At 53.2% G+C, this 27,378-nt stretch overlaps 10 protein-coding genes across 10 annotated transcripts; 5 read left to right on the forward strand and 5 right to left on the reverse strand.

The window, feature by feature from the left end:
- Positions 1 to 198: 198 nt before the first annotated feature.
- Positions 199 to 1,259, forward strand: CTAM01_10994 (uncharacterized protein; the record flags this gene model as incomplete). The annotated part of the gene is made up of 4 exons (XM_060527006.1): positions 199 to 388; positions 447 to 628; positions 710 to 1,043; positions 1,102 to 1,259. 4 exons carry the CDS (start codon positions 199 to 201, stop codon positions 1,257 to 1,259), a joined length of 864 nt encoding a protein of 287 aa, XP_060378335.1.
- A 1,058-nt stretch (positions 1,260 to 2,317) lies between these two features.
- CTAM01_10995 (transmembrane amino acid transporter) lies at positions 2,318 to 3,949 on the forward strand (the record flags this gene model as incomplete). Its single annotated transcript, XM_060527007.1, has 5 exons — positions 2,318 to 2,458; positions 2,513 to 2,774; positions 2,836 to 3,027; positions 3,084 to 3,475; positions 3,527 to 3,949. 5 exons carry the CDS (start codon positions 2,318 to 2,320, stop codon positions 3,947 to 3,949), a joined length of 1,410 nt encoding a protein of 469 aa, XP_060378336.1.
- Positions 3,950 to 6,239: 2,290 nt separating this feature from the next.
- On the forward strand, positions 6,240 to 7,443 carry CTAM01_10996 (uncharacterized protein; the record flags this gene model as incomplete). The annotated part of the gene is made up of 2 exons (XM_060527008.1): positions 6,240 to 6,876; positions 6,944 to 7,443. The coding sequence occupies 2 exons, from the start codon at positions 6,240 to 6,242 to the stop codon at positions 7,441 to 7,443; spliced, it is 1,137 nt and encodes a 378-aa protein (XP_060378337.1).
- Positions 7,444 to 7,859: 416 nt separating this feature from the next.
- On the reverse strand, positions 7,860 to 8,498 carry CTAM01_10997 (uncharacterized protein; the record flags this gene model as incomplete). Its single annotated transcript, XM_060527009.1, has 1 exon — positions 7,860 to 8,498. One exon carries the CDS (start codon positions 8,496 to 8,498, stop codon positions 7,860 to 7,862), a length of 639 nt encoding a protein of 212 aa, XP_060378338.1.
- Positions 8,499 to 10,426: 1,928 nt separating this feature from the next.
- Positions 10,427 to 11,038, forward strand: CTAM01_10998 (uncharacterized protein; the record flags this gene model as incomplete). The annotated part of the gene is made up of 2 exons (XM_060527010.1): positions 10,427 to 10,908; positions 10,978 to 11,038. 2 exons carry the CDS (start codon positions 10,427 to 10,429, stop codon positions 11,036 to 11,038), a joined length of 543 nt encoding a protein of 180 aa, XP_060378339.1.
- Positions 11,039 to 12,393: 1,355 nt separating this feature from the next.
- CTAM01_10999 (uncharacterized protein) lies at positions 12,394 to 12,735 on the forward strand (the record flags this gene model as incomplete). Its single annotated transcript, XM_060527011.1, has 1 exon — positions 12,394 to 12,735. The coding sequence occupies one exon, from the start codon at positions 12,394 to 12,396 to the stop codon at positions 12,733 to 12,735; it is 342 nt and encodes a 113-aa protein (XP_060378340.1).
- Positions 12,736 to 13,041: 306 nt separating this feature from the next.
- Positions 13,042 to 15,807, reverse strand: CTAM01_11000 (uncharacterized protein; the record flags this gene model as incomplete). The annotated part of the gene is made up of 1 exon (XM_060527012.1): positions 13,042 to 15,807. One exon carries the CDS (start codon positions 15,805 to 15,807, stop codon positions 13,042 to 13,044), a length of 2,766 nt encoding a protein of 921 aa, XP_060378341.1.
- Positions 15,808 to 18,371: 2,564 nt separating this feature from the next.
- CTAM01_11001 (uncharacterized protein) lies at positions 18,372 to 20,767 on the reverse strand (the record flags this gene model as incomplete). Its single annotated transcript, XM_060527013.1, has 4 exons — positions 18,372 to 20,232; positions 20,288 to 20,389; positions 20,448 to 20,563; positions 20,621 to 20,767. 4 exons carry the CDS (start codon positions 20,765 to 20,767, stop codon positions 18,372 to 18,374), a joined length of 2,226 nt encoding a protein of 741 aa, XP_060378342.1.
- A 1,005-nt stretch (positions 20,768 to 21,772) lies between these two features.
- Positions 21,773 to 23,069, reverse strand: CTAM01_11002 (uncharacterized protein; the record flags this gene model as incomplete). Its single annotated transcript, XM_060527014.1, has 3 exons — positions 21,773 to 22,721; positions 22,790 to 22,917; positions 22,974 to 23,069. 3 exons carry the CDS (start codon positions 23,067 to 23,069, stop codon positions 21,773 to 21,775), a joined length of 1,173 nt encoding a protein of 390 aa, XP_060378343.1.
- Positions 23,070 to 24,007: 938 nt separating this feature from the next.
- Positions 24,008 to 26,737, reverse strand: CTAM01_11003 (beta-galactosidase; the record flags this gene model as incomplete). Its single annotated transcript, XM_060527015.1, has 1 exon — positions 24,008 to 26,737. The coding sequence occupies one exon, from the start codon at positions 26,735 to 26,737 to the stop codon at positions 24,008 to 24,010; it is 2,730 nt and encodes a 909-aa protein (XP_060378344.1).
- Between the last annotated feature and the right edge of the window lie 641 nt (positions 26,738 to 27,378).

Raw genomic sequence — 27,378 nt, forward strand, 5'->3', positions numbered from 1 at the left:
CTTGTTCGCAATTTGGCATTATAGGATGGCTTGATATTCGAAATCAGTGAGAATGATATAAAGCCATCGCTGCTTCCTGCCGATATGACATATAGACCTAGGTAGTTTCGAATTACCGATTAATCACAGTCTAAAGTTTACCGCAAACAGTTCAGTCCCCTTTCGTCATTGGAAGCCATCTATAAAACTCAGCAAGACATGCATCTCTCTGTGCCAATCATCATTGGGGCTGCCTCCGTCGTTCAGGCTTTCCCCCACTTCGCCTACCCGAACACTCGCTTTGCTCTGCCGCCCAGCAAGGGACTGAAGGGGCTGAAAACGGGAAACAAATCATGGGGTACTTTGAAGCCAAATCACTTCATCTGGAGTCCACCGGGTCCTAATGATCGTGAGTCTCGTGATATGTCCCACGACTTTGAGGCCACAGCTGACCAGATGGAACATAGAACGAGCCCCGTGCCCGGTCATGAACACCCTTTCCAACCATGGCTTTGTTCCCCATGACGGCCGGAACATCACCAAGGATATCCTCATCAAGGCCCTCAACGATGCGCTGAATGTGCCCGAAGCGCCCGCCCTCAACATCTTCAACAATGCCCTCGTCGTCAATCCTATCCCTAATGCAACTGTAAGCTGTTACTGCTTCGCTTATCACCAAAGCTTCATGCCACTAGCCAAAAGCGCTTCGGGCTAATCTTGTCATGGATAGTTCTTCGACTTGCAAATGCTACATGCCCATAACGTCATCGAGCACGATGGTAGTCTTTCTCGCAAAGATGCCATCTTCGACCCCACCAACGCTTTCGACGTAGGAACGTTCGACAACTTTGTGAGCTACTTTGGAGACGATGAGGCGATTAATATCACGATGATCGCGAACGCCCGAGCTCGGCATGCTTTCGATATCAGTCTCATCAATCCGACTTTCTCGATCAGCGATGCCCAGATCCCAGTCATTGTTGGCGAGAACGCATTCTTGCTGGCAATCTTTGGAGACCCGGACGTTGCTGTTGCTAACAGGACGTTTCTGGAGTACTTCTTCCGTATGTTTGATTAAGGCGGATTCTCTTCATCAAGGCAATAAAAGCTGACACCATCTAGGCAATGAGAGATTTCCCGTCGAGCTTGGCTGGTCCCCCAACGAAACACCTATCGACGCGCAACTCGGTCCCATCGTGCAGGATATCATCGCCCAAAGCCCTGCGGACGTGCCCCTGACATTTACGCCACAGAACGCAAGCCTGGAAAAGGCCAAATAGAGTATTCAGGCCGAATGGCTTGGGCCAAAAAAGAAGATGTACATTAGTTTGGCGATTGTTCGAAACCAAGCACGGCTCTTGGGTGGTTAATGTAAGCGTTAACGTGCATCCCGTCGGTACAAGTGGATCATGGGAATCGAAAACTCTTCGCTGGTTCCGCTTTTTTCGATTAGCTAGAGCAGATTTCTCTTGAGAAGAACACAAGTCGTTAAAGTTGATGATGAGAACCGGATTCCAGTGTGTGCGTATCGTATCGCAATATTACTGAGATCCACGGGCAACTCTCATATACAAGCTGGATCTGACCCACGATTTCGGACAGGTAGTCGTTACTTTCCTGTGCCACATTCACAGGGTCTTGAAGAGTCCCGGAAGCAGTTAGCAACCAAGATTGTATGCCGTCGATAGAAATAGCTCCCACAACCGGAGATCCTCTTATTGACAGAAAGATATCTTCATCTGTTGTCTAATCCAAAGAGGAAGGCCATGACGAGAACGGAGCCTGATTGGTGATTGTTCCCATTTATGGCTCCACTTCCCCAGACAACCCTTTGCGGGATCTAAGGCGGAATAAATGATAGATGTTATCCACGATGGACCCACTTCTCCGCAGGCAAGAAGCTGTCCTGGAGCTCTGATTTCGGATTCGTGGAGTTACTGAATCCCCTCAACTCCTACTTAAGCGTCCGGCAGAGAAGTTGGGGCATAAATCTTTAAAGATGGCCTTCTACTGCCCAGTCAGTGCCCATATAATCTCGCCAAGGCTCGGACTTACACACTCCGATACCGGCGCACTTGCGAGAAGGGATTTTCACTTGACTCCATTGAAATTTAATAAAGGAATGTGTCAATCGAAAGAAGCGACCCCGCGAGGTGGGGAGAATTTTCATCTCTCCGGAAAAATGCTCGGCAGCTTGCAAGATGATCTGGGGAATTTTCATCAAGTATAATAATATGCTCATTCTGCCGTTCCCTTCCTAGCCTCTTCCAATCGTTGACTCCGTTCCCGCCGATTCGACCCATCTTTTGAGAGTGAGTGCTTGCTTACAGGCACCGTCATGTCGGACACAAGAGAAATCAAGGATAGCTCGCTGGGTGAGGCGCCGTCGAACACAGGCAAGGTTGTTGCCGCAGACAACGCGATTGCCCACGATGCCGTCTTTGGTGAGATTACGGAAGATGGCCCCAACTACCGCAGTGTTTGTAAACTCCTTTTCGGTGATTTAAAAGTTGTAGGAATTGACTGGCATTAGGTCGGATGGCTGGGTACTTCCGTCTTAATGATGAAAACTCAGATGGGTCTCGGCGTTCTATCCATCCCCTCTATCCTCGACACCATGGGGATAATTCCAGGAGTCATTCTTGTCTGCGTAATTAGCGGCATCACTACCTGGTCCGACTTCATTGTCGGTACTTTCAAGCTCCGCCATCCCGAAGTCTACGGCGTTGATGATGCAGGAGAGTTGATGTTTGGCTGGATTGGCCGTGAAATTTTCGGTGCCGGCTTTTGCCTCTGTGAGTGCTCTGTAACAGGCGATCAGTATCAACATCAATTCACTAATCTTTACTTCCATAGTCTTTACCTTCACCTCAGGCTCCGCTATGCTGAGTATCTCTATCGCTTTGAATGCTCTTTCTATGCACGCGACCTGTACCGCCGTCTTTGTCGCAGTTGCAGCGATTATTGGATTCGGCTTTTCTAGCATACGGACGCTGGGACGAATCAGTTGGCTGGCATGGGTTGGTGTTACGAGTATCATCGTTGCCGGTAAGTCTAGGCTCTTAGCCCCTACCTAAACCTGCAGCATCTAATAGCTTCGCTAGTTCTCACTGTGACCATTGCTGTTGGCCTACAGGATAGGCCTGCCGCAGCACCAAAAGATCTCCCTTGGAAGTCGGATTTCAAGCTCGTAGGCTCGCCCACTTTCACAGAGGCCATCGCTGCCATCTCTGCACTCGTTTTCTCGTACGCAGGCACGCCAGCGTTCTTCTCCATTGTAGCTGAGATGCGCGAGCCCAAGCATTATACCCGAGCTCTCATTCTCTGCCAATCTGTTGTCACGCTCGTCTACGTGGCTGTAGGTGCCGTTGTCTACTACTACTGTGGATCATACGTTTCTTCGCCCGCTCTCGGCTCTGCTGGGCCCAGCGTCAAAAAAGTTGCTTATGGACTCGGTCTTCCTGGTCTTATTGTCTCGGCCGCTGTCTTGCTCCATGTGAGTGTCTTGATTCCACAGAAGCTTGAATCTGCGCTAACCACATTGTAGTTACCGAGCAAGCACGTATTCGTTCGAATTCTGAGAGGATCAAGGCACCTGACAGCTAACACCTTTACCCACTGGGCGACCTGGATTGGCTGTACCTTCACTGTGGCTTTGGTGGCCTATCTGGTTGCTAGCGGTATTCCCGTATTCAACAGTCTTATCTCTCTCATCGGTGCGCTTCTCGGCACACTGATCTGCTTCCAGCCGATGGGCTGCATGTGGTTCTACGACAACTGGACGAAAGGAAAACAGAACCCTACCATAAGATGGTACGCTATGTGTGTTTGGGCTGCTTTTGTTGTGGTTTCGGGAACGTTCTTGATGGTCGCTGGGACTTACAGTTCCATCATGGGAATTATCAATGACTACAACGGCCCAAACCGGTCCTCTGCTTGGTCATGCGCAGACAACTCGAACTCTGTATGATTTTATGGGTAAAGAATCCGAGCAATAATTAGCGGCATGTTATACCACCAGAGGAAACAGGTTGCATTTGATTCTACATATGTGTACTGTCACTGGAACTGCTCCGCGGCGTTGAAGTGAGCTATGTGTTCTGCATAATCTCTTTATCTCGACTTCAGAAGTCATTAGAAGAGAGATAGACCCCCCGAGACCCACCAGCTGACTTGGAATACCCCGGCCAGACGATGGAGCCTTCCGATCTCCGATCTCTGTTACTATCTATTTCTCCACTTCTCGGGAAGACTTTCTAGTTTGGATTTCCACGTTAGGGCAATAGTTACTGGGATCAATGTACCTGGTTGTCCAGAGTAGCTTCTGCTCTTGCGGGCTTAAGCGGGATAGACCACAGTAAATACCAAAGTCTACTTATGTATTTACTAGAGTAGGCAGGGTAAGGTGCATGTAAGGTGAAATTACAAAGTATCAAGCTTTTAGATAATCACAGAGATGAGGCGTATAGGAACATAATCATGCGCTCACTTTAAACAGCAATCTTCTGCGTTAGGGACCAAACAGGTTGATGTAGTCTGGTGACCTGAGGCGAAAGCAGGCCTCGTGCTTGCTTAACATTTAAAGTCTCAGAGCATCGGCGTTGCAGGGCAGAAGAGATTCCGAAACCGCGGAGGCATCTGAGTTTTGTCAATCTTGGTACCTGGCATTGATAATGTCGTCGCATCGCGGAACGCGGGACCTGTCGGCCCCCGGGGAATGACTGTGAGTGCGGTGCAGTTCTCGCGCGGTTGGAATCTGTCCCGCCCTGAGATCGGATAATCACACCTCCGGGTTGTCAGTTTTCTGAAAGTAGAAAGGTATTCGAACTGTCTCGAAATGAAACTTTCCATCTAAGCGTGAGTTGTAAATGAGTATTTAAGATGCCTCAGTAAGGCTGGGGGCATAAGAAGGCAGAAACATGGGGATCTCAATATGATTCGCTCACGCGCCAGACACAGAACCAGAATGGCATGTCGCCCGTAGGGAGAGTGGGATACCGGAATGTCTCGGCACACAAAGCCAGCTGACAGGATACGAGATCTGATGTGCAGGGCTAGAATCCTGGACACTTACTACATGTAGCTTTGGTGGCCCCCGAGCTCTCTATCAAGCCAAAGATCCAATGACTGCGAATCAATCCAACCACCAAGATCAAGGACCGAATACATCGGCAATCCTTATCTAATGATGGACATGTCTATGAACTTATACTCTGTATATGGTTTTCAATAGTAGTCTTCATAAATTAAGAGCAGTTGAGAGATCTGAATTCTGCCGGAAATGCAGCCTGTATTAATCAATTTGAGGTGTGTTTTGAGGTGACAAGATTCACTGTCTGCACTAAATTATGCAGCAGAAACCTGATGTTGGTCATGTAGTCGAAACTGCGGCGTAGTTCTCCCAGCTCTATAAATCACCTGTATCCAAGAAACTAACATATGCCAAGTGAGTCTCCGGAAGCTTAGCTGCAACGCATGTACGCAGCAATCATCAGTAAACTTATTAAGCCATTCTTTTAGTATCTATGTGAGCTGAAAAGGGGGGAAAAGTCACTATCGACTTGAAGTGTCTTATCTCTCTACCCGACAGAGACCTCGCTGACTGAAAGACTGTCGGCACATTAGTCGGATTGTGGGGTCAACAAAGCGTCCCGCGCCGCGCCGCACAGGGGTGGGATGCCGTGACGGGACTAGGCACTCCGAGACGCGAAGCGCCATTGAGCGTTATCGTGGTGGGTTTGCCCTGCCCGCGCGGGGGCCTCGGGGGCCGGGATGGTGCCGATCGCCCGTATAACATTCGCTCCAAGGACGGTTCTGAAGCCATCAGTCCCGAGCCTAGCCTTTCTGTGAGAGTTCTGTCAAACGAATGGTCTCTGCTTCCTCTGGCAGAACATGTCTTTATTCAGTTAGGTTACGAGCACCAACCCCTGGCTTATCCCAGCCCTCAGGGCCCTCACTCGACCACCCCTTATTCCCGCCCTCTGCCCAACAGTCATCGACCGACTTCAAAACACTCCTTTTTCCCCAGTTGTACGACCTCTGTGACGTGCACGGGCCACAATCTGACCACCTTGGGAACGTCTCTGTGTGGACAAGTCAGACTAGGGCAACCTGGTGATCCCCGAAACTCACGATCAGATTCGGGTTGGTTTGTACCAGTAAGAGCTACTCGCAAAGTTCATCTGGCAAACATACAACAATTCCAAGCCAGAAAAAACACGGCAAAAGTCGATGAGCGCTCTCCAGAGTTCCTCCGTGTCATGACGGCAATGGACCAAGATCCCGACCATGAGCCGGCGATCCGGAGTCTTGGCGGCCTGGATGTCATCGATTCCAATGGGGACCTCTACCTTTTTGTAGGAGAAGACGTTGAAGAAAAGCCCAAAAACTACTTTGTGTGCTCCAAAGCGCTCGCGAGAACCTCAACAGTCTTTCGAAAAATGCTCTATGGCGGCTTCGCTGAGTCGCGACCACATCATATGGATGGTGCCCCGCGAGATTGGACTGTGGAACTCCCCGATGACCGGCAAGAGGCTTTGGAAATGCTACTCAATATCTCGCATGGACGTTTTGAGAACGTTCCCGAACAACTGGAACTCACACGTCTCTATCAGTTTCTTGTGGTCACTGAGAAATACGACGCGACTAGCATCACGCGGCCATGGGCCCGCGGATGGATGGAGGCAGTCAAGACGAGTATGCAGAATCCGCTGCTTCTGGGTGTTGCCTATGAACTCGGAGACGCCCAAGTGTTCAATAACATGGCGATGAAGATTGCTACTGAGTGTTTAGTTGACGACGATGGAGACTTGGTGTTCGATTATAGCGGAGCGAACCGTGAAACTTACTCGTACAAGCTTTGCCACATCGAATATCTTTTCCCATCTGGCTTTGTCGGTGCGTATTCCGATAAGTTCTTGGTTTTGAGAGACTCCGTAATGAAACCAACTAACTCATGGCCCAGATGATGCTACAACAATACGCAAGACTCTCCTCACCACTATGCTGGAACCCTACGCCAGCCTCTACATGACGCTCAAACACGGAGACCGATGCATGTCATCGCCGCAAGATCCCACAGGTGGCAAACGGTGTGACAGCATTCTACTAGGGTCTCTCATCCGGTCCTTCGCAGCGCAGACAATCGATCTCACAGCCCCGGATCCCGTCGCAGCATACCGCGGGAGCGCCTCGGCGCTTCAGTCAGTTCTGCTCAAGCTCGAGCTGTTCACGGTTCACTCGGGCTTCTCGCATCCGTCCTCTACATCATTCAGCTTCGGGCAGACGACACATCCGCGGTTCGGCTTCACTTTGAGCGCTTGCGAGCATGTCTTGCAGTCCGGGCTGCGGGAGGGTGTGGAAAGGTCGTTGATGCTCAGGGGGGATATGAGCTTTATCCAGCCAAAGCACAAGGAATATTTGCAAAAGCAGGCGCAAAAGACGGGCCTTTCTAAGCAGCATTAATAATATTTGTGACCAACCTTCCTTCAGCATGAGCTGTTTTGGGAGTCTTGTGGCGGCCCCTCGCTTGCCTGGTAGACCAAATTCTCTTCGGCATGCGTGATGACTTTTGTCCCTTTCTCAACTCAGCAGTTCACGCTCCAGGTGTATGTTCCCATTCCTCTTAACATATAATAAACACTGCACGCTATGCTCCGGGACCATCGTGGATTTGCGGGCTCGTGTCTTCGCTCTCCTGGCTTCTGCCCATATCACGCGTCCGTTTCAACGATAAATCGGAATGCAAGGCCTCTGACCTCTTGCTCCCTCTCCACTCTCAGTTCAAGCACACACCGGACCATCTCGTAGTTGTCAGTCTCAAAGAACTCCTGATCTTTGTTCGTAATAAGGAAAGCGTGCCCATCTACGCAGCCCTTCTCCTAGGCCGACGCATCCACCAAAGCCTTGTACTTTCCGCCCCAAGTTGCGAGACGGCCACTGCGAACCTTTGCAGCTCGATAAACTGGCTCAATACCGAGAAGATTGTTCAGAACAGTGGGGTCCGCAAGAGTACCGTAGAAGAAGTACCAGACTGGGTACTGGTCCTGAGTCGGGAGTAGTCGTTGATCTGATTCGATCTGGGACTCAGAGTTTGGGCGGTGATGGGGCAAGGTGGCCTCGGATCCAAGGGTGGGATGCATCGATGTCGCGGAGAGCTTCTTATCCGCCTTTGCGTAGCGGATAAATGTGGGTTGAAAGGTTGACTCGATGTCGGAAAGGTGACTGAGGAGGATTTTCTTGGTTGCTTCGTCAACCTTGCAAAAAGAGGCGGCAGAGCCGTCGTCGCCTGTGCCGCTGAAACTCAAGGGCAGCATAGAAGAAGCACCGCAGATCATTTGAACGTCCTCGGGACTGGAGAAAGGACCCGCTAGCTCAAGGAGGTAGATGCTAGACTTCTTCTTCTTCCTCTTGGTCTGAGTACTTTGCTCGACGTGCGATGTCTGGGTTTGCGAAAGGCTGCAAGAATACTCGTAAGACTCCTTGTCGTAGCCCTGAGATTCCTCCTCTGCGCGAACCATGTCCCAGTGTAGTTCGGAGACATGGACTCGTGTAAAGTTGGATCGATGATCCTGGATCTTCTACGCGGCACCAGAGTATGTGTAGCCGAAGAGAGACTGCCACCTCTTGATGTCGTCGTAGTCCGGTTCAGTGTTGTCCTGTTGTGTCATAGCCATGGACTAAAGCTCGTGAAGAAGGTCCATGTTATCTGCTCGATTAGTGCGGTTTCTCAAGACGGGGTGACTCTGCTGATAAAGGAGTGTAGTGAGGCTTCAGATCAGCGGGACTGCAAGATGCTTGGTGAAGATTTGCAGCTCCGCATGTGTGAAAATTGGCGAGGATGGCTATTTGATGTATAGAGATTTTTATCGAGTGTTTCGGAGATACCTCTGATATGTGGGTAGACAGAAAGGTTGATAATGGGCTGCGTAACTAACATGGCTTACACCATGTACCATGATGAGCAAACCAACACTAGTAGAACCAGTGCCCTCTCAACCCTAACATCTGCCAAGTTTTAACATGTCATTACTAACTTTCTTGAAGAGAAATGACAAAGTCGGTTCGGATATCGTACATAGTACCTACTTACTACTCAAGGTAGATATCGTAACTATCGGGACACCGGTAATGTCGATGTTTCTGATAAGACTGTTCTTGTCTAGCATAGGCATCTGACTGTGATTCGATGATCATGCTTTTTATTCGGCGGCATGATTGCACAACGGATGACATAAAACAATCCTCTATCCATGGCATCGGTCATCTTCCCGTCAATCAAGCTCATCACTGCCATGATAGTTTCCAGCAAATGGTCGAGCGCCGCATTGTCCTGCCGACCACCATTTTCTATCTTGAACTTTACAACTCAATCCCCCTCTCGTTACCCAGTGCACTGTGCCTGTGAAATGAAATAAGCGCACCTTGGTATGGAGCAAGCTTGACACACAGTGCTGTGTGCTTCGACATGAAATCGGTGCCGTGCTCGGTTCTCCGGAGGTGTCGAGTATTGTTGATCAATTAATGAAATTCAGAGAGAAGATGCAGGACAACATGAATAAACGCGCTCCTGTTCCGCTTTTCTGAAGTAAATCAGTGGTAGATTGTTACTACTTACAATCGATCCGGCACCGTTTCCCTGGAAATTAATAGCAAGCAGAGCAGCTAAGCCCCCAGTTTCTCTCAATATGAGCCTCCAGCCATAATAGTTCTAGAAAAGAAGAAATTTGAGAAGGATGATCACTGGGAGTTGAAAACAAACCCCCCTGGATCCCTCATTTTGATTGACGTTAAATGCCTCTCACTACAAGCCCGTAGGTAACGCGCTATCGCTCTGAATGGCAAAAGTTGGTTTGACGAGAGCAAATGCCAGTTAGGACGGTAACTCACCACCTCGTAACTCCAATTTCCTCTGGCGGGTGGCCTCCCGAGGCTCACTTACACGAGGCCCGATTCGGCTAGGGAAGCAAGGAGGTCTGAGTGCCAAGAGAAAATCGCTCATACACAAAAGGCCAACACAGGCACGGTCGGATTCGGTGGTGATGGACAACCATTACGTTAAAATTACCTACAAGCTACTGCTTCCCCATGGGAAGCGGGCGCAAAAAGACCCAGATAATCTCAACGTTGTTCCAATCGTCCGCCAAGCCTACGGAATGCACTTGCATCCGAAGGACCTGATCTGGCAACCCGGATATGAATGCACGCAGCAACAGGAAGTTCTTAATCCCTCAACCGAAACATCACATGGCTTTCGAGTCGGTGAGATTGCTTCTGTGCAATGTTGACACGAAACACGGTGCAATCAGTAATACTCATGGATCGTTTGTAGGACTTAAAACCCGCAGGACAGCAGGATTTTTGTTTGTGTCTGCTTGGATTCTGCTCATCCTGATATCCTCCCGCCGTTCAACTTCCTCGTCAATATATTCCTCATGACATCATCCGTATGAGCCCGACAAGCATTCCAGATGCCGCTGTCACAGATGCCTCAACCACCTGGGTGCCCGAGAAGCAGCCAGGTGCCGTCGCAGCAGCACTCTGTGTCGCTTTCGCACTCCTAGTTGGCCTCGTACTCTACCTCTTCGGATGGAAGAAGATCAGGAAGTTGAGGCATCCTCCGCCGCCTCCGCCGCCTCCTTCTCTGCATCTTATAACAGCGGGCAATCACCGCAGTCGACATGAATCCCCTGATGCCTCGACTTTGAGCCCCTATAGCTTGCCCCGGCTACCGAGAAAAGCCCGTATGGCAAAGCTGACTCGGGGAAAGCTCGAGTCGTTGGCAAAGGTCGCTGAGGCCAAGACGTGTCCTGTTTGCCTGGATGACTTTGTCGCTGGAAGTGTTGTCGGCCAGTTGCCGTGCGGCCATGTCTTCTGTTCGGCCTGCATCGAGCTTTGGCTCCTCAAGCACTCTTACACATGTCCCTTGTGGTACGTCTCCCTACCTGACACAATACAGCATACGCGACTACTAACCTATTCTATTTGACTCTGGTTCAGCCGCTTCAATCTTGAAGCAGGCGAAGTGCACGCCAAACCACGAGAAAGGGGCGTGCAGTGATGGATCACGAGGCCACATCCAAGGGATGCTAATTCATCGAAGTATGCGACATATATCGGTAATATGGCAAATTACTCCTTCTGAAGCCTCGTAACTGCTGTGGCTGTATTTCATGCTGTAACTGTTGGACTCGGCATCTCATCATTCTCATATGATGCTACGAGGGGCGCTAGGTGCCGATAGGTACTGCATGAGAACGTTTCATGCGACAGTCCTGGAGGCATACTGTCATCGGAGTATCGTCAGTTTTTGCACCTTTACGCAAGTGGGGGATGGAGGTATAACAGTGGACGTAGCTGCAGTCTTTCCTGAAAGCTTTCAATCTAAGCATGACTGCCTGACTTGGTCTGTCAACGTGCCAATCGTGAATATGGCAGATTTTGAGCACCCAAAGCATGCTCCAAAAATACACAATCTTGAGCCACATGCTGACGCCCCCCAATGGCCAGCAATGAGACCTTCTGTCCTGAGTGGCGCAGCGCTCCAAGAATCACAAAACGCCCCAAGATCACTCTCCTTTTGTCAACAGCTTGAAGCCCCAAAGCAGTACCAATCATTTGAAATACGGAGCATCAGTTTTCAATGAAGTATTGGAATGTAGTTGTCTACAGAGTTTGTAGATGACAAAATTGTTAGTATGTACTTGGGAGCGAGAGTGTCTTGGTCTGTCATCGGCTGATTACCAAATGACCCTCGTGACCAAGCTTGCCCATGTGATGATAACTAAACCAGCTGGTTTTCGTTGTGCTACATCAGTCCAGAAGTGATCGATTTGTCACACGTGAAGCCCCCGAAACAGGACTTATCTTGATCGACAGGCGCAATCCATGTCATATGTGAGACTCTTTCCCGACGCTGTGCCACTTTCAACGAGCTGCATCTAGGTGCTGTGGCCCGTCACCTGTTGCTCATTATCCCTGGCATGTTTTATGTTTGGAAAATCGATCTCCAGGGGTTCCGGGTCATTGGTTCACCGGGCGACTTGTATTGAGGATTTAAGGATAGAATGCTGCCTTCTTTCTTTTCGACCCATTCCAGAACAGGTGACGGCAACATCCAATAGCCGCACGAAACAACCCGAATGAACATCACGACAGTTTGGGATTCAAGAATCTACCTCAACTCCAGCTAGATCCACTCACAACTCTTGCTCGGCCTGGCCTATCCTTCCAGCTATTTTTCGTCGACTTGAACGCCTCACCAACTAACAGTTGAGGGAGCCACATGTACGCTCAGATTCATCCCGATGTTGGCATCGTACATTACTTACTCTGACGGTTTCAAGGTTGAGTATCGGAACTGAAGTAGCCAGCCCACTCTTTCGCACGATGGACCACGAGAGCATATCTGTGATCATGCCATCACTAGATACCAGAGAAACGATGGACAGCGAGGCCACACTGGTTGCTGTCTCTGAGAGAGTACAGCCAGCCTCGAGAAATGAGCATTATTATCATCATCAATTTAGTTCCAACAGACACACCATTGGGCTGTTCAAATTTGCAAGAATTATGCTCAGGTTGACACTGCTCTGGGTGAATCTACTGCTTCTCCCCCTTTGCGGCTGGAACGCTGCAAGCTCAACGCTTTTTCTTGTCATACGAGGAGTCCCCCTGGGTCGACAAGTGGAAGCATTTCTTCGTTTATCTTATAATATGGCCAAAATGGAATTCAGTACCGCCGGACTAAATAGGTGATGTTGTGTTGGGTGGCAATTCTTGTACAAGTCCAATGGCGAGATGTTGGAACTCGATCACAATGATTGAGACATTCACATTTAAGCGACCAGACACACTGGTCGCTAGGCGGCGCACTGCACCCTGATTACATGCAATATCTTGAGGTCAAGTTTGCCAGAACGAAGAAGAATATATACACGAAAAGTTGCGAATAGATACATGTGGTTCGTTGCTTGTAGTTACAGTGTTGGGCAACGTCTGAGTGCCCGAAGAATTATACCAAGAAGAATGTCCCGAGCGATGGGAATGAACGTCTCAAATACTTCACTGAAGGTATTCGCCGACAAGAGCCAAGTCGATAATGGCTGCCAGCCCATATAAGGCAGCATCGTTCGTAGAAATCCACGACGCCTCATCGATTGGCGCCAACACGTCACTGCCGTTGAAGTGCACAGTACTCCAAGGAGCAGTTTGTTTCAAACCATCAGTGTTGAAGAACTCATTCCAAGCACGAGCCGCGAGAGTCGCGTTGTTCGTGCGGTGGGCAGCGTACGCAGTGAGACGAGAGTGACCCTGCTTGAGACTCGTGTTACCGAATCCCTTGCCGTACCGCGCCGTCTGCTCGGCGGCGCTGGCACTGTAGTAGTAGCTGTAGTCGTACCACGCCTGTTCGAAACCTGCAGGGACATCGTCGCCAGCATGCTCAATGAACTCGGCGACGACTTCCATGAGTCCGAAGACGGCAGACAGATGGGACACGGCGACGGTGCCGTTGTTGTTGGGGTCCGCGGGCGGGGGTCCGAGGGTGCCGTCGGCGAGGTTGTAGAGGCCAGAGCCTGTGACGAAGCCGTTCTTGAGCTTGGCGATGCTGGCGGCGGTGTTGGTGAGCTTCGTGCGAGCCTCTTCCCAGCGGGAGCCGCGGCGCTCCCACTCAAGAAGCCATGAGGCAGCAAGCGAGGACCAATCCGTGCCAAGACCAACGGCGACAGAGGAGTTGGGAGTCGGGACCCAGCCGTCAGTGCGGACCTTGCGGTTGGGGTCGAGGACACCGTAGGTCTTGTCCGTGTCGAGGATTTCCTCGATCAGCTCGCCGGTGCGCTCGTCGCCGCCCGTGACGAAGAAGAAGACCTTGCGGTACTGCGGCGTCGAGATACGTGCCTGCTTGGCGCTATCGCCCCAGTGCTGGACGCCGTGGCGGGTTCCAAGACCCTTGTACTTTCCGAGATGGTAGACATCGACTTCGCCGGTGTGGCGAACTTGGGCCTCGGCGAAGCGGAAGACGTCTTCGCGACCGGTACGGAGGAAGTAGTTCCAGAAGAAGAGGTCGGGGGAGAGCTCCGAGTTATCCCAGGCGTAGCCGCCGATATCATAGCGCCACTGGTGCCTGTCCGTGTCGTAGGCGTGGATGAAGTCGCCGTGGTCCCAGAAGCCGTACCACTTGCGCTGCTCGACCTGACCTTCGTAGAATTTGAAGAGAAAGTCGAGGTGCTTCTCGATGTCGGCGGCGAGGCCTGAGGGTGACTCGGCCGGAGGTGCCCAGTAGTTACCAATAGCCTTGGTTTCGGCGAGATATTCGGGTTCGCCGAAGAGGACGGGAGGGTTGTTGGTGTGGTCGGTCAAGTCGGCAAGGAGCGTACGGTTGGGGGTCTGGTCGAAGCCGTAGAGGAAGATTTCGTTGGTTCGGGCGACGCCGTAAGGGTTGTTGAAGCCGGGCTCGTAGTCTTCGTACGTGATTTCGAGAGCATCGAGCTGCTCTGCGTAGGTCTCCTGGCCGAGACCGTCGTGGTAGGGGCGGATATCCAGAGCGGGTGCCGAGGGGCTGTAGATCCAGATTGTAATCTCACCCTTGTCCGTGGCGGCGTTGGTGATGTCGATGCCGGTCGGGTAACGCTTCCAGAAGTTGCGCAGGCCAACGGCGAGACCACCTTTGGTGGCACCGCCGAGGTACGCCAGACCGCCCGAGCGAGTGCCGCCGGGGATGTTGACCCAACTCTGACCAGCCTTGGTGCGCTTCTTCAACGTGAAGCCATCAGGAGAGAGCTGGGTCAAGCTGAAGTCGCTCCAAGTAGGGATCCACTTGAGTCTGGTTGTGACTCTCTGGTCCCATGTAGCAGGATCGGCGAGCTCCACGCCCTCGAATTGATCGTTGCGGATGTCGACGCCGGGGTCTCTGCGGAGACCGGTGATGCCCTGCACGGCTTCACTCAGGAGACCTCCGTCGATGCCGGAGATTCTGACGTGACGGTTGTACTGTTCCTCGCCCTCGAGGGGAACCTCGAAGCGGATGCCAAGTCCAGAGATGAAGTCTTCCTTGGCGTTGCCATCGTAGATGACAGTGTGTACGATGCGAACGGCCTCGGAGTTATGGTAGAGGTAAAAGCGAAGGATGAAGGGAAGCCAGTCTTCGTGGCTACCGTCGCCGGAGTGCCTCCCACGGACGGTGACGAGGGCACGAGCAGTGTTGTCCTTGCTGACAGTGACCTCTTCGATGTTGCTCTCGAAGTTGAAGTAGTTGATAGCAGATTGGCCCTTCAATTCCGCCTGGTCCTCCACGCCGGACTGAGAGTGCAGCACCAGCTTTCCGTTCTGGCCGATAGTCTTGCCAGATGCAGTCTTAATCTCGCCAACGACGACATTACCCGATTTGGGGAACGTGATGGCAAGCTTGCCAGTATCGACACTAACGGCATCAGATGAGTCGGTGACGGTCAGGCCGCTAGACTGCTGCCGTCTGGCACGAGAGAAGCGCGTCGTCGAGTTGGACGACGAAGATGCGCTGACTGTGTACTCGTCCAGGATCGTGTCGGATTCGGGGATCGCGTGGCCGGTCCATTTGATGGAGCCGTCAGACCAGTATGCCGTCACCCAGGTCTGCAGCAAACCGCCGCCTGAGAGGGAGAACTCGGTCGAGTTGGGGAAGTACTTGCTGCGGGCCCAGGGCAGGCCGAATGTCGTACCGGCGGTGTAAGAGGGAGTGCTGCCGAGCCATTTGACGGTGGCGCTATCGCTGGTGCTGTTGTCGAAGCGTTGCGCGCTGGCCGGGCCCATGAGGCCGGCGAGGGCAACGAGACCAAGAGCGAGCCGAGACATTCTTGGAAGAACAAAGAGTGAGGAACTCAAGACGTCTGACCGTGCACCGTTACAACAGCTGCGAAAAGAAAGGCGGCGACGGTGATGCTCTAATAAGAGCCCAAGACATCTTCGGTGCAGCGGAAAGCGAAAGCAATTCTCATCAAGTCGACCGCGCGATCCGCCGAGTCTTGGCTCGCGGCACAGCCTGTGGATGGCATCATCCGACGCGATGATCTTGAGTCGTGGGAGTGGACGGATGAATGCCTTCAGACTTGGCCCGACGCGATCTCAGCGCGCATGATGCCATCCGTTCGCTCCATCTTTCTCGGGGAGTCGCCCGCAATCGAGGGGGATGCTACGCTGCTGGTGGCCGCTAGATCTGCAGGTTAGATGAGGCCAAGGGAGTCCCCTCTTTCTCTTGACTTGGGTCGCGGAGCGTCATACCTGCAAGAGAATCAAAGAGCCATATGAAGCTCTGTGCCGATCTAGCTTCAAAGAGCTGCAAAATGGAAGGGGAAGCTCTCAACTTCGGTGCAATTGCACCGATGGCGGAGGAAAGGAACCGGGGAAAGGGTCCAACTTTGAGGTGTCCAGGGGCACTTTGTCACCTCCCAGACGGGGCAATTGGGCCGGGATGCAGGTCCCGCACATGTTCCACCGAGAGACCGAAGAACTCCAAGACTTTTGACCAAGGATTTCCAACTGCGATCCAATGGGGAAGAGCCGAGAAGGATGCGGGGTAAACGGCTTCTGGTGCTTGATGGTGAAAGAGGTTGAAGAAGCGAGATTAGACTTTGGGATATGCATATTCGTAAGGTGATGAATGCAGGGGGAGCTCGTTGTGGGAGGAAGCTAAGGTTATTAAGCCTTATTGCAACCTCGAGCACGCAATATTGTCATCTCATGTCGAATGGAGTAATTGGGGCCGCTGTCAACGTTTTCTAGAGCATATTCCCCTTCGTATTCGCAGCAACGAATGACTAACCAAGCCGCAGCAAGATTCGCGACCTGACGGTTACAGGGACATGGACGCAGGAACGTACCAGACTGCCGGAAAGAGACATGGGGCCGGAATGCCATCGAAATCATCATGAATTGCGCGGAGGCTGCACGAAGTTTCGTGACGTAGGCTTGTATCTAGCTCGTTAGATCCATCTCTTGAGACCACTTCTTATCAAAGACGAAATGTTCAATTTCGAAGAGGTGATCAGGTTTTGCAGCTGTGAAAGAAGTTCATCACCTCATCTCCATCACATGCCTCCTCCACGGCCTCTGCTACATCGGTCGCAGCACAGGCGGTTTAAGTCAAATCACGACATGTAGAACCATGTTGTCGATATTTGAAGACAGCTCCAAGATCAATGATAGCTGTTCCATTGTCATTAATTCATGTTCACCGAAGCCCGGCCACCAAGACTCGCTGCATGTGGCCAACTAACCATGCACTGCCGTCACGATCGGTTTGACCCGCCCGCCCATGCCGCGCCTTCGGCTTTCGGGATGACACCTTAATCTTTGCAGGGTAAGGCAAGGATACGATGATAAGAAATCGCGTCTTTATACCCTAGACCCATGGACAGCGATTTAAATACGGCGGACCGCTCGGAGCTGGCCTAGTCACACAGGAGCGAGGCGAATCGCGGCTGATTTTCGAGGTTTACATGCGCCTTGAAGTTGTACATCAAATCTATCAAGAACGATTATAACCTACCACATGTTTTGCTTGAGGTGAAGAAAGGTAGATCTAGCCGGGATATTGGACCGAGAAACGAGGTCTTCGAGGCACATGTGCAAGAAGCTATTCTTGAGCCCAGATGAGAACTACGAGACCTATCCGATCGTCGATTTTCAAAAATTGTCCAATCTCCCGCATTCTTCATATGCATTGCATTCTCCCCTGAATAGACTCTGGTCTGTTGTCCACGACGTTGTATACCCAGAACAAAAGTCAACGGGTGATATTGGGTACCAAGATGAATAGGCATAGCCCAAGTCATAGCTACGTTAGTTCCGCAAACGACATGTCGACAAGTATAGAGACCTTAAACCTAAAAGTGATTTACAGCAAAGTCAGAGATTTGAAAAGCGCGTTATCGAGGGAGAAACTTGATTCCCCGCTGGCTTTCAGCTTGCTAGCTTCAAGGGAAGCTTTGGCGCTACAGAATGTCAACAATCTCGGTTTCGTGGTGTAGTTGGTTATCACGTCAGTCTAACACACTGAAGGTCTCCGGTTCAAGTCCGGGCGAAATCATTTCCTTTTGCTTTACGACGCAATTCATTTCACGATGCCAATTCTATCATTTTTGATGTTTTTGGAGCAATTCCAGATGTCATTGAGCAAATTCCTTTCAAAGTTCAGCCACCCGCGATTTAGGCTTTTGACAGTTTTTGTTGGAGTCAAGGCCCGACAAGCCGCTTCCGTGCCACACCGGATGCTCACCATTGAAGAAAAGGGTAATCTTTGAGCTATTATTTTCATATTGCTGATTCAACTAACTAGGTACTAAGGTTCCGATGCAATCAATCCGCGCTCGTAGTTTTCCAAACATGACAGATCCCTGTGATTCTCACGTCTCTCGGCCTCATGCCGTCGTCTTCTTTGCATCATCGCCGCCATCGGCCATCTCCAGCTGGCCGGTCGCAGCCGCTGCTTGTGCGACCTCGCTGCCAGCTGCCTCAGCTTCTGTGGCCGACCGACCCTCAACCTGTCCATCACCAGCGACCTCCGCTTCAGGCTTCTTGTCGCTATCGTTCTTAACAGTCTCTTTCGAATCAGCAGCCGGCGCCTGAGACGACGCCGACTTTCTGAAGATGTTTACGCTTGGCAGCGACCAGCCCTTCTTCTTGCTGTCGTCAGCGGCGGGCTCGGCAGGTTGAGACTCGAGTTGGCCAGCAGCCGCTGCCGCTTGAGCAGTCTCGTTGCCGACAGCGTCACTTGCAGTCTCTTGATCTTCCTTCTTGTTGTCAGCGACGGCCGTCTCTGGCTTTGCAACATCTCCCGTCTTGGCGACATCCCCGATGGCATCGTTCGCCTTCTCGGTCTCTGGCTTCTCCCCGTCGGCCGGCACTTGCGAGGGCGTTGCCTTTCTGAAAATGTTGACACTCGGCAGCGATGCCTGGCCCAAGGATGAGACCGAGGTGGGAACCTTGGGCATATTCGGCATGTTGGGCATGTTGGGCATATTGGGCATACCTGGCATACTGGGCATACCAGGAAGCCATCCCTTGACGCCTGTACCTGTTGACTGCGCGATGCGGAAGAGATGCTGCATGTACGTCCGCTTCTCCTCGTTAGTCATGTTCTCCGGGTTGATATCGCCCACCAAATCTCCCTCGCCGTCGGCGGGGAGTGGCACGAGCGAAGCAGCGGCGGCGATGTCAATCGGTGACTCGTCGGGTATTCCATCATCCGTCGACTTTGACGCTTCCTTCTCGTTGAACTTTTCGTCAATCTTGTCGTCCGAGTTTTCTGCTGGTGCTTCGGTGTTCGAAATAGCTTTCTCCAATGTTTCCTCAACCTCGGCATCCTCCGCAACCTCCTCGGGCGGCGTCTCGCGGAACTTGGCATCATCGACAACAGGCTCCTCGCTCTTGAACCACTCAATCACCAAGTCGGCCGCATTCTCCGTCATCTTCTCGTACCCCTTGTGCTTCGCAGGCTGGAACATGGCCATATGCGCAGCCACCTCGTCGTCAACCTCTGGCAGAACCTGTCGCGAGAAGAGCGATGAAGCAGGATGACTCTCCTCCGGTACGGCGCAGAACGTCCGCTCGGGGACAAAGTAGCCACCCTGCCAGTACCCGTTCTCGCCCAGCGACGCATAAAAGTCGTGAATGCCGACACCCTTGAGCGCACCCATCCGCTCGAGGCGGCGGTTGAGTTCTTTCTGCTTCATGAGCGCGCCAACGAAAGTGAAGTGGTCCGAGAGCCAGGCAAAGGATTGGCCGACGTTGCCGCGGTTGATATACGCCAGCCCCTGGCCGAGAGCATCGACGCTCTGCTGGTACCCTTCCTTGACGGAGTTCTTGTTGAGGCCCTTGAGGCTCTTCATGATGGCCTCGCGGTTGACATAGGCGGCGACGCCGCCGGCAGCGATGGCGCCCACAGTGCCTGTTCTCACGGCGACGAGCTGCCATGTCTTCCAACCTGGGTTTCGGGTGGCCGTAGTCGTCACGGCAGAAGTTGCGGCGCGGCGGGTTCCTAGGCGGGCGAGGGTGGAGGGTGCGGCGGCCGAGAGAGCCGTCATGACGTTAAAGACGCTGCTGACTTTTTGGTAGTTTGAGAAGCCGCCATAGACGAACATGGAGCGGGCGAGGCCGTTGTAGGGGGTGTCGAAGGTGAGGATGCCCTGGATGAGGGGGAAGATTGGGTCATCTTCGGATGGGTTAGACTGCGCCCGCTCATTGATGGCTAGGAAGAGCGAATCTGCGGCGACGAATCCTCTAAGGTGTGTTAGGCTTGGATCACTTGAGCGTGCAGATTTGCGAGACTGCCTACCCCATAGAATGAGCGACGAGAACGACTCCGACTTCTCTGTCCTTGGGTGGCCAAGGTTTCTCGACGCTGGCCTTTCTTACATCCATGACCCTCTCCTTCAGCCTACATGGTGTTAGCATGCTTCAGGGTAATGACTACTACGAGTGGTAAGTAGACTGACCATGCGAGAAACGCTTCGGTGGCCTGCGCCAGCTCGCCTTTGGTCTCATACTGAGGGTACACGATGGACTCGACGCGATGGTCTGGGAGTTGCTTGGTGACTGATCGCTTCAGGTCCTACATCGCAAGCATCAGTATAGAAGAAATGGGCGCGTGGTGCCGAAGGAGTCTCACATCTGGAAAATCATGAAATGTGTCTTCGTTCCCCTTGTGAAATTTGTACTTGTTAGCTGCTTGCTGTGCCGGCGCATCGATGGCTTGCTGTTGTTGGCTACTCACTTTGAAGCCATGGATGAAACACAGAAGCAGTGTCCGAGGCATGATGGACTGATGATGTGCTCCCTTCTCTAGATACGGTGATAGGGACTCAGGAAAGAATTAGGTATTTCGAATAGGTAAAATCTGACAGAAAGAGGGTAGAATAATGCTAGGTATTTCGTAGGTAAAGGGTATCATGAAGGAGAACACATTCGTGGCAGCCAAGAAGGGACGGCCGGTGCTCATGAGAGTAATATCCCGCATCTTCCCTCCCCTCCCTCCCACTCTCCTTCTGCATTTCTCGTCCTCTTACACCACCAAGGCAGATGAATGAACCAACCAGACACTCCATGCAGAGCAGTGACGATTGACTGAGCGGTTCGTGCATGTGCAACTGCCTTCCCTCAGTTCAATTTGTTCCAGGTTTTTCCCAGCCACACCTTCTCCGCTGTGAAGCTGCGAAAGTTGCGTGGGCGCGTGGCGAGTGCGTCGCTGCTGTGAGCCAATGGCACATGGCGCAACTTCGGCCAAGACGTCACCGACGACGTCATGTTGCCGCACCTCGAACTTTTGGCGTCAGGGCCTCTCATCTCACTCTTCACTCACAACTCACTCACACACTCACCTCTCAGCTACTCACTCACAGTTTACTCACTCACATCGCCCTCTCAGTTTGGGTCTGGGCCCTTCCTCACCCACATCAACCCATCCATCCCAGTCCATGTCGATACCTTCACTGTCAAATCAAAACCCTGTGATAGATACTCACCTGCCATCTTCTGCAAGGCGCCGCACGTCACATCAAAAGTCAAATAGACAAGCCCGATGCAGATCTGTAGAACTGGGTGACCCCCAGGTGGGATTGGTTGACCCTCCTCCACGTGCGATCCAAGATCTTCAGCTTACGATCGCATCGATGCATGAACCCCTGGTCTGTCAAGTTGAAGGATTTCCAAGATTTGCTCGCATGGAATCTTTTGCATTTGATGTGTTCCAAAAATCTGGTTCTGATATGATCCACCCTACAATCTGAACCCCCCATCACTGCCGTCCCACAACCACCATCCCTCACTTCGCTGCCGCGGTCTTGTTCTTCAAGTACCCAAACGACAACGTCGGATCAAACTTCCCAATCACCGTCTCGTTCGCCGCAGAGCCATAATCCCACACGGTATAAAAGTTCCTCAACAACGGCGTCCCAATCAACACGAACCCAGACTGCGCGCCATCCTCAAACGGAGGCCAGCACGCGTCATCCCGGTACGCAAACCCTGGTCGCGCCAGCTGATCGCCCGGGATCTCAATCGTCTGCGGGTACCGGTAGTCACCGAAAGTAAACTTGAACGACCACGACGAGTTGAACTCGCTGCAGAGCGGGATGTGCTCGCCCTTGAGGATCTTTGTGTAGTTCATCCCGATGGACTCGTACACGGCCAGGTTCTGCTTCGTCGGGAGGGTAATGGACCCCGCGCCCGTGTCGAAGACGACGCGCGCCTGGTCGAAATCCGTCTCCGTCTCGATGACGCTGCCGTTGCTCGTCGTCCGTGTGCCGTTGACCTTGAGGATCGTAGAGCGCCAGACATCGTAGGTGCCGTCCACGCGGGTGATAGGGATCGTGACGAGGTCGCCCTCGACGTACTCGTGCTCGCGAGAGCCACCGATCGTCAGGACGCCGTCGCCGGGCACGCCGCTCGTGTTCTTGGCCTCGGTGCCGTAGTATATTCCAAACTTTGCCGCGTCGAGGCGGTTCTCCGCCATGAGGGTCTCGACGACGGTGTTGGCACCGCCGTCGATGATGGAGCTGAAACCGAGGCCCATGAAGCCGTCAGCGGCGAGCGCGGCCCAATTGCTCTCGTTTGCGGCGATGAAGGACTGGTCCCAGGTGAAGTTGCCGATGGTCCATTTCTCGGCGACCGTGGGGCCGGCGACGTCGCCTCCGAGGTAGGGGATCACGGCGCTTTCGCCCGTGTAGTGGCCGCTGGTTGAGGCGTTGATGCTGTAGCCCGTCCGATCGTATCTGCCAATCTATGTATTAGTGACCCTGAAGGATGATCTTGCTCAGGGGATTTGGTTCGAGAGACGCACCCGCTACCGTTGTTGCAGTTTCCCTTGGCGAGGCACTGGCTGTCGGTCGCCCACGAAGAGGAGCTTCCCGTATCGAAGAGGAGACGGAATGTCTTGGCCGGCGTTCCGATGCCGAACTCGACAACTTTCTAGATGCATGTGTTACTACGTTTTCTCGTTATCAAAGGCTGTAGATGGAACTCACGTAGCCATTGTCGACAATAATGCCCAGATCAAGCACAGCCGCAGTCGCAACTGACGCGACCGCCGCCGCCGAGAACAAACGAGTGACGGGCGACATGGTATTAATGATCTCGAAACTGACGTATCCAAACGATTGACAGGATGTATAGCGAGAAAGAGGATCAACAGATCAGATGAACGGGCCGGCGGGATGGGCATGCCATCTTTAACAGTAGAGCTTATTTACTTAATGTGCCCATCGTCCTGCATTATGGCGACCATATGCAACCTCGTAAAGGGCGGATGCTGCAGGGAGTCTCAGTGGGGAAGGTCAATCTCGACAATGCCGGGTTTCCCTCCACAATCAAGTTGTCAACCCGTCCCACGCCCATCTCTGTGCCGGACAAGTCAACAACCCGCTCGCCGTGGGGCGACCTGCTGCTATTTTCGTTCATTTGGTCGTGGTGCTCCGCCTTCCGCCGTTAATCTAGTTCCCCAGCGCCGTTGAACGGGGCGGCGTGGCTGCTAGCAGTTGACCTATTGTATCCGTATTGTAGAGGCCGAGGTGTGCTGAAAGTACGAGGAGATCGGCAGCTGAGCCGAATACAGCGAGACACTTATTAGAGTCTTTACCTGCTCCGTATCTTCGATTCCCATCTTCATGTCCTTCTTCAGCCCTACCTCTGCTGGTCAACCGCCTGACGTTAGTTGGGGGGCTGATCCGAGAGACGCCTGACTCGAAGCCGTAGTTCATCCCGTTTGTGCACGACCTAAATTAGGTAGGTAATTACACTTGTATGCGTTCTATGGCAGCCCCTGTCATGCGTCTGCTCACTCTGTTAACCTTTACAGCCCATTTATTTGGCTCTTCCCAGGTCCAACGCCCCGGGCAAGGCAATTCATCAGCGAGTGCGAGTGCAACCTACCAAACTCTCGGTACACGATGATCACTGATTGAATGTCTCTGAGGCTGTGCGGCTTCTTAACGTTCTTTGAATGAGATTCCCTTCACTTAGTCTGGTATTAGACCTTTATGTACACCAAACTTGAACATCTTCACTGTGTCTTCACAACAACCTCAACCCCCTCAAGACCCGCACCGGAAGCCGTGACGGTGATATCTCCAGCAACACCCTCCCCAGACCTCACAATAGCCAACACAAGACCGCTGTACGCCTTGCGGACCAACGACGGGAACGCAACCAAGTCCGCCGGGTCACCGTTGTCAGTCGCAACAATCTCACCAGGTCCGCTCACGGAAAAGGTAATCTCATCGTCCGCGAACCTCACCACATCGCCATTCGAATCCAACACCTCGACAGTAACAAACGACAAGTCCACGCCGTCGGCCTTGATCGTCGTACGGTCCGCAGACCCGCGAAGCTTCGCCGACGCCCCGACCGTTCGCACCGTTGTCTCGGCCCACTCCGCGCCGTCTTTATACGTCGCGACCCGGATCTCACCGGGCTCATACACGACATCGTCCCATCGGAACCGGTACGTCAGCTCCGCGCGCGTCTTCCTGCCCTGCGAGACCCCATTCACAAACAACTCGGCCTCGTCCGCCGACGTAAACACATGCACGGGGGTGACCTCGCCGACGTGGTCCTCAGGCCAGTTCCAGTGCGGCAGCACATGCGCAAACTTGACATCAGGCCTCCAGCGCGCCTGATACAGGAAGAAGCGGTCCTTCTTGAAGCCAGCGAGATCGATGATGCCCGAGTAGGAACTGCGCGCGGTGTAGTACGGCGTCGGCTCGCCGAGGTAATCCCAGCCCGTCCAGACGAACTCGCCCGCCACAAAGGGGTGCGTGTCCTGCGCCTTGAAGACCTTGTCGGGCGAGGAGCCAAAGTTGGCAGAATAGAGCTCGTACGCGCTGACCTGCTGCGAGGTGGAGTTGCCTCCGGAGGTGTCGTTGACGGGGGCGCCCGTGTCGCCCGTGACGGGGAACATGTAGGTCCCGCGCGTGCTCAGCGCCGAGGCCGTCTCGCTGCTGAGGATCATCTTGTCCGGGAAGGCCTCGTGGAAGTCGGCGTATAAGGGGTGTGTCCTCACGCCCGGGAGGAAGGAGTAGTTTGGTGTGTCGCGGATGCCTTCGCCCTGGTAGTTTAAGCTGAGGACGTCCATGGCGGTAGGGAAGGACATGTTTGGCTTGGCAAAGTTCATCGACGCTGTCGAGGGCCGGGTGGGATCTTCCTCGCCCACGATGCCGTGCAGCTCGAGCGCGGGGACGGTGCCTGGGTCGCCAATCTGCTGCTCTGAGACCTCGTTGCCGAAACTCCACATGATGACGGAGGCGTGGTTCCGATCACGGCGCATCATGGCACGTAGGTCGGCCTCGTGCCAGTCCTCGAAGATGAGGTGGAAGTCGTTTGCCGTCTTGTTGCGGTACCACGAGTCAAACACCTCATCCATGACCAGGAACCCGCGACTGTCTGTCAATTCGAGCAGTTCGGGCGCGGGAGGGTTGTGAGACATGCGAATGGCGTTGCAGCCGAGTTCCTCGAGGACCTCGAGCTGGCGCTCGGCGGCACGGTTGTTGAAGGCTGCGCCGATGGCGCCGAGGTCGTGGTGGTTGTTCACGCCCTGAATGAGGACGTGTTCGCCGTTGACGAGGAGGCCACGGTTCGCGTCGTAGGTTACGGTGCGGATGCCGAAGCGAGTTTCGTAGGTATCGACGACGGCGCCGGCGACGGTGACTGTCGTGACGGCGACGTAGCGGTTCGGTTTCTGGGTCGGTGGTGGGCCCCAGAGGAGGGGGGATGTGACGGTCGTTGAGCCATTGACTTGTGCTTTGCTGCCAGCCGTGACAGAGGTTGATGAGCTGGAGAACTCGGCTACCTTAGCTCCCGGCTTGTCTGTCGAAGCGTCGAGGAGGTGGATTTCGGTGGAGACTTCGACATCCTGGTCGGAATCGCCCTTGTTCTCGACATCAACTACCAAGTCCACGGTAGCAGACTCGGAGGAGACGTCCTTTGTGACGATGTAGGTTCCCCATTGCGCGACGTGGACCGGGCTGACCTTTGTCAACCACACGTTGCGGTAGATGCCACCTCCAGGGTACCAGCGTGCCGAGTCTGGAGGGTTGTCCAGTCGGATGGCGAGAACGTTGTCTTGTCCAGTCTTGAGGTGCGCCGTGAGATCGAGGCGGAACGAGTTGTACGGGTAAGGCCAGCCACCGATCAGGTAGCCATTGAGCCACACCATCGCGTAGGACATGGCTCCATCCACATCGAGGAAGATGGACTTGCCCTCATCCTCAGGGGTGACCGTCAATGATCGACGGTACCAACCCACGCCATGCACAGGCAAGCGGCCCATTCCACCACCAATGATGGGATTCTCCTCGGTATAGAACGGGCCTGCGATAGCCCAATCGTGAGGCAGATTGACACTCTCCCACGAAGCATCGTCAAAGCTCGCTAATGCATACGAGACATTGCGCGAGGGCTCGCTACCGGGGCGCTCGTAGTGCTTAGCCGGGTCGTTGATGAAGTCGTTGGCAGACGGCAGGATCCACGGCTTGAGCGCAAAGGTGTCGGTCAAGTTCACGAGGTCCGGGCGCTGATCGTAGATGAGGCCGTCCGGGTTGAACTCTGAGCGCCAGAAGCGCCATCCCTTGTTGATGCTCACGCGCTCGCGTCCGCCAGTGGTCGGCGTGGACGAGTTCTGTCGCGGCTGGATGGTGAGGGCATTCGCGGGGCTGAGAATGAGCAGCAGCAGGCTCAAGAGAGTCAGCCCGAAGGCTCGCGTCGGCAACGAGGACCGTCGTGAAGTCGTCATCATATTGGGAGGTGATTTTGAAGTGACTGTGACCTTACGATACGACCATGACGCGCCTTACCTTGGAGTCTTATATGGCGGGTCATGATGTGGTCTTCAACGTTTGTATCCCATCGGCCAAGCTAGGAAACTTTTCCTTGACGTATTTCCGCCCCATTATTCGGCGACGGATTCCTAAAAGACTCCACGAAGAGACCGCGAAACCCTCGCACCGGTCCATCGTCCCTCGGCTTTCCTTGACTATTGTTGATGGGGAATCACCGAACCATGGGGTCCAATTTCGGGTGAAAAGCCTCCAGGGCCTCCGCACCCCGCGTTTCTCCGCACGGTAGTACGACGGTACAGGGGTCCGGGGCGCTCATCGACGGCAATTCCACGATGCATTTAGCCTGAATTTCTGCTTGGATGTGGTCATTGGGCCGCCTGTGACCGCTAGGAGGGGGCCGAGGGGGAATATTTCTTGGAGTTGGCTGATCCCCTAGGCAAAAGTTAGTTAAGAAGCTTATGGGGAGTTGGGGATCGCCTCTGTAGTCAGCGTTAAATCCCCCACCTTCCGGTCATGACAGAGTCATGGCATTCTTGCGTGCTGATATTGCCGGTAGAGCATTTCCTCGCGTGATATGAGGAAGGATTTATGTTCCCAC

The sequence above is a fragment of the Colletotrichum tamarilloi genome (genome assembly GCF_030869305.1).
Source record: "Colletotrichum tamarilloi strain Tom-12 chromosome Unknown Scaffold_56.1, whole genome shotgun sequence".
Lineage (NCBI taxonomy): Eukaryota > Fungi > Ascomycota > Sordariomycetes > Glomerellales > Glomerellaceae > Colletotrichum > Colletotrichum tamarilloi.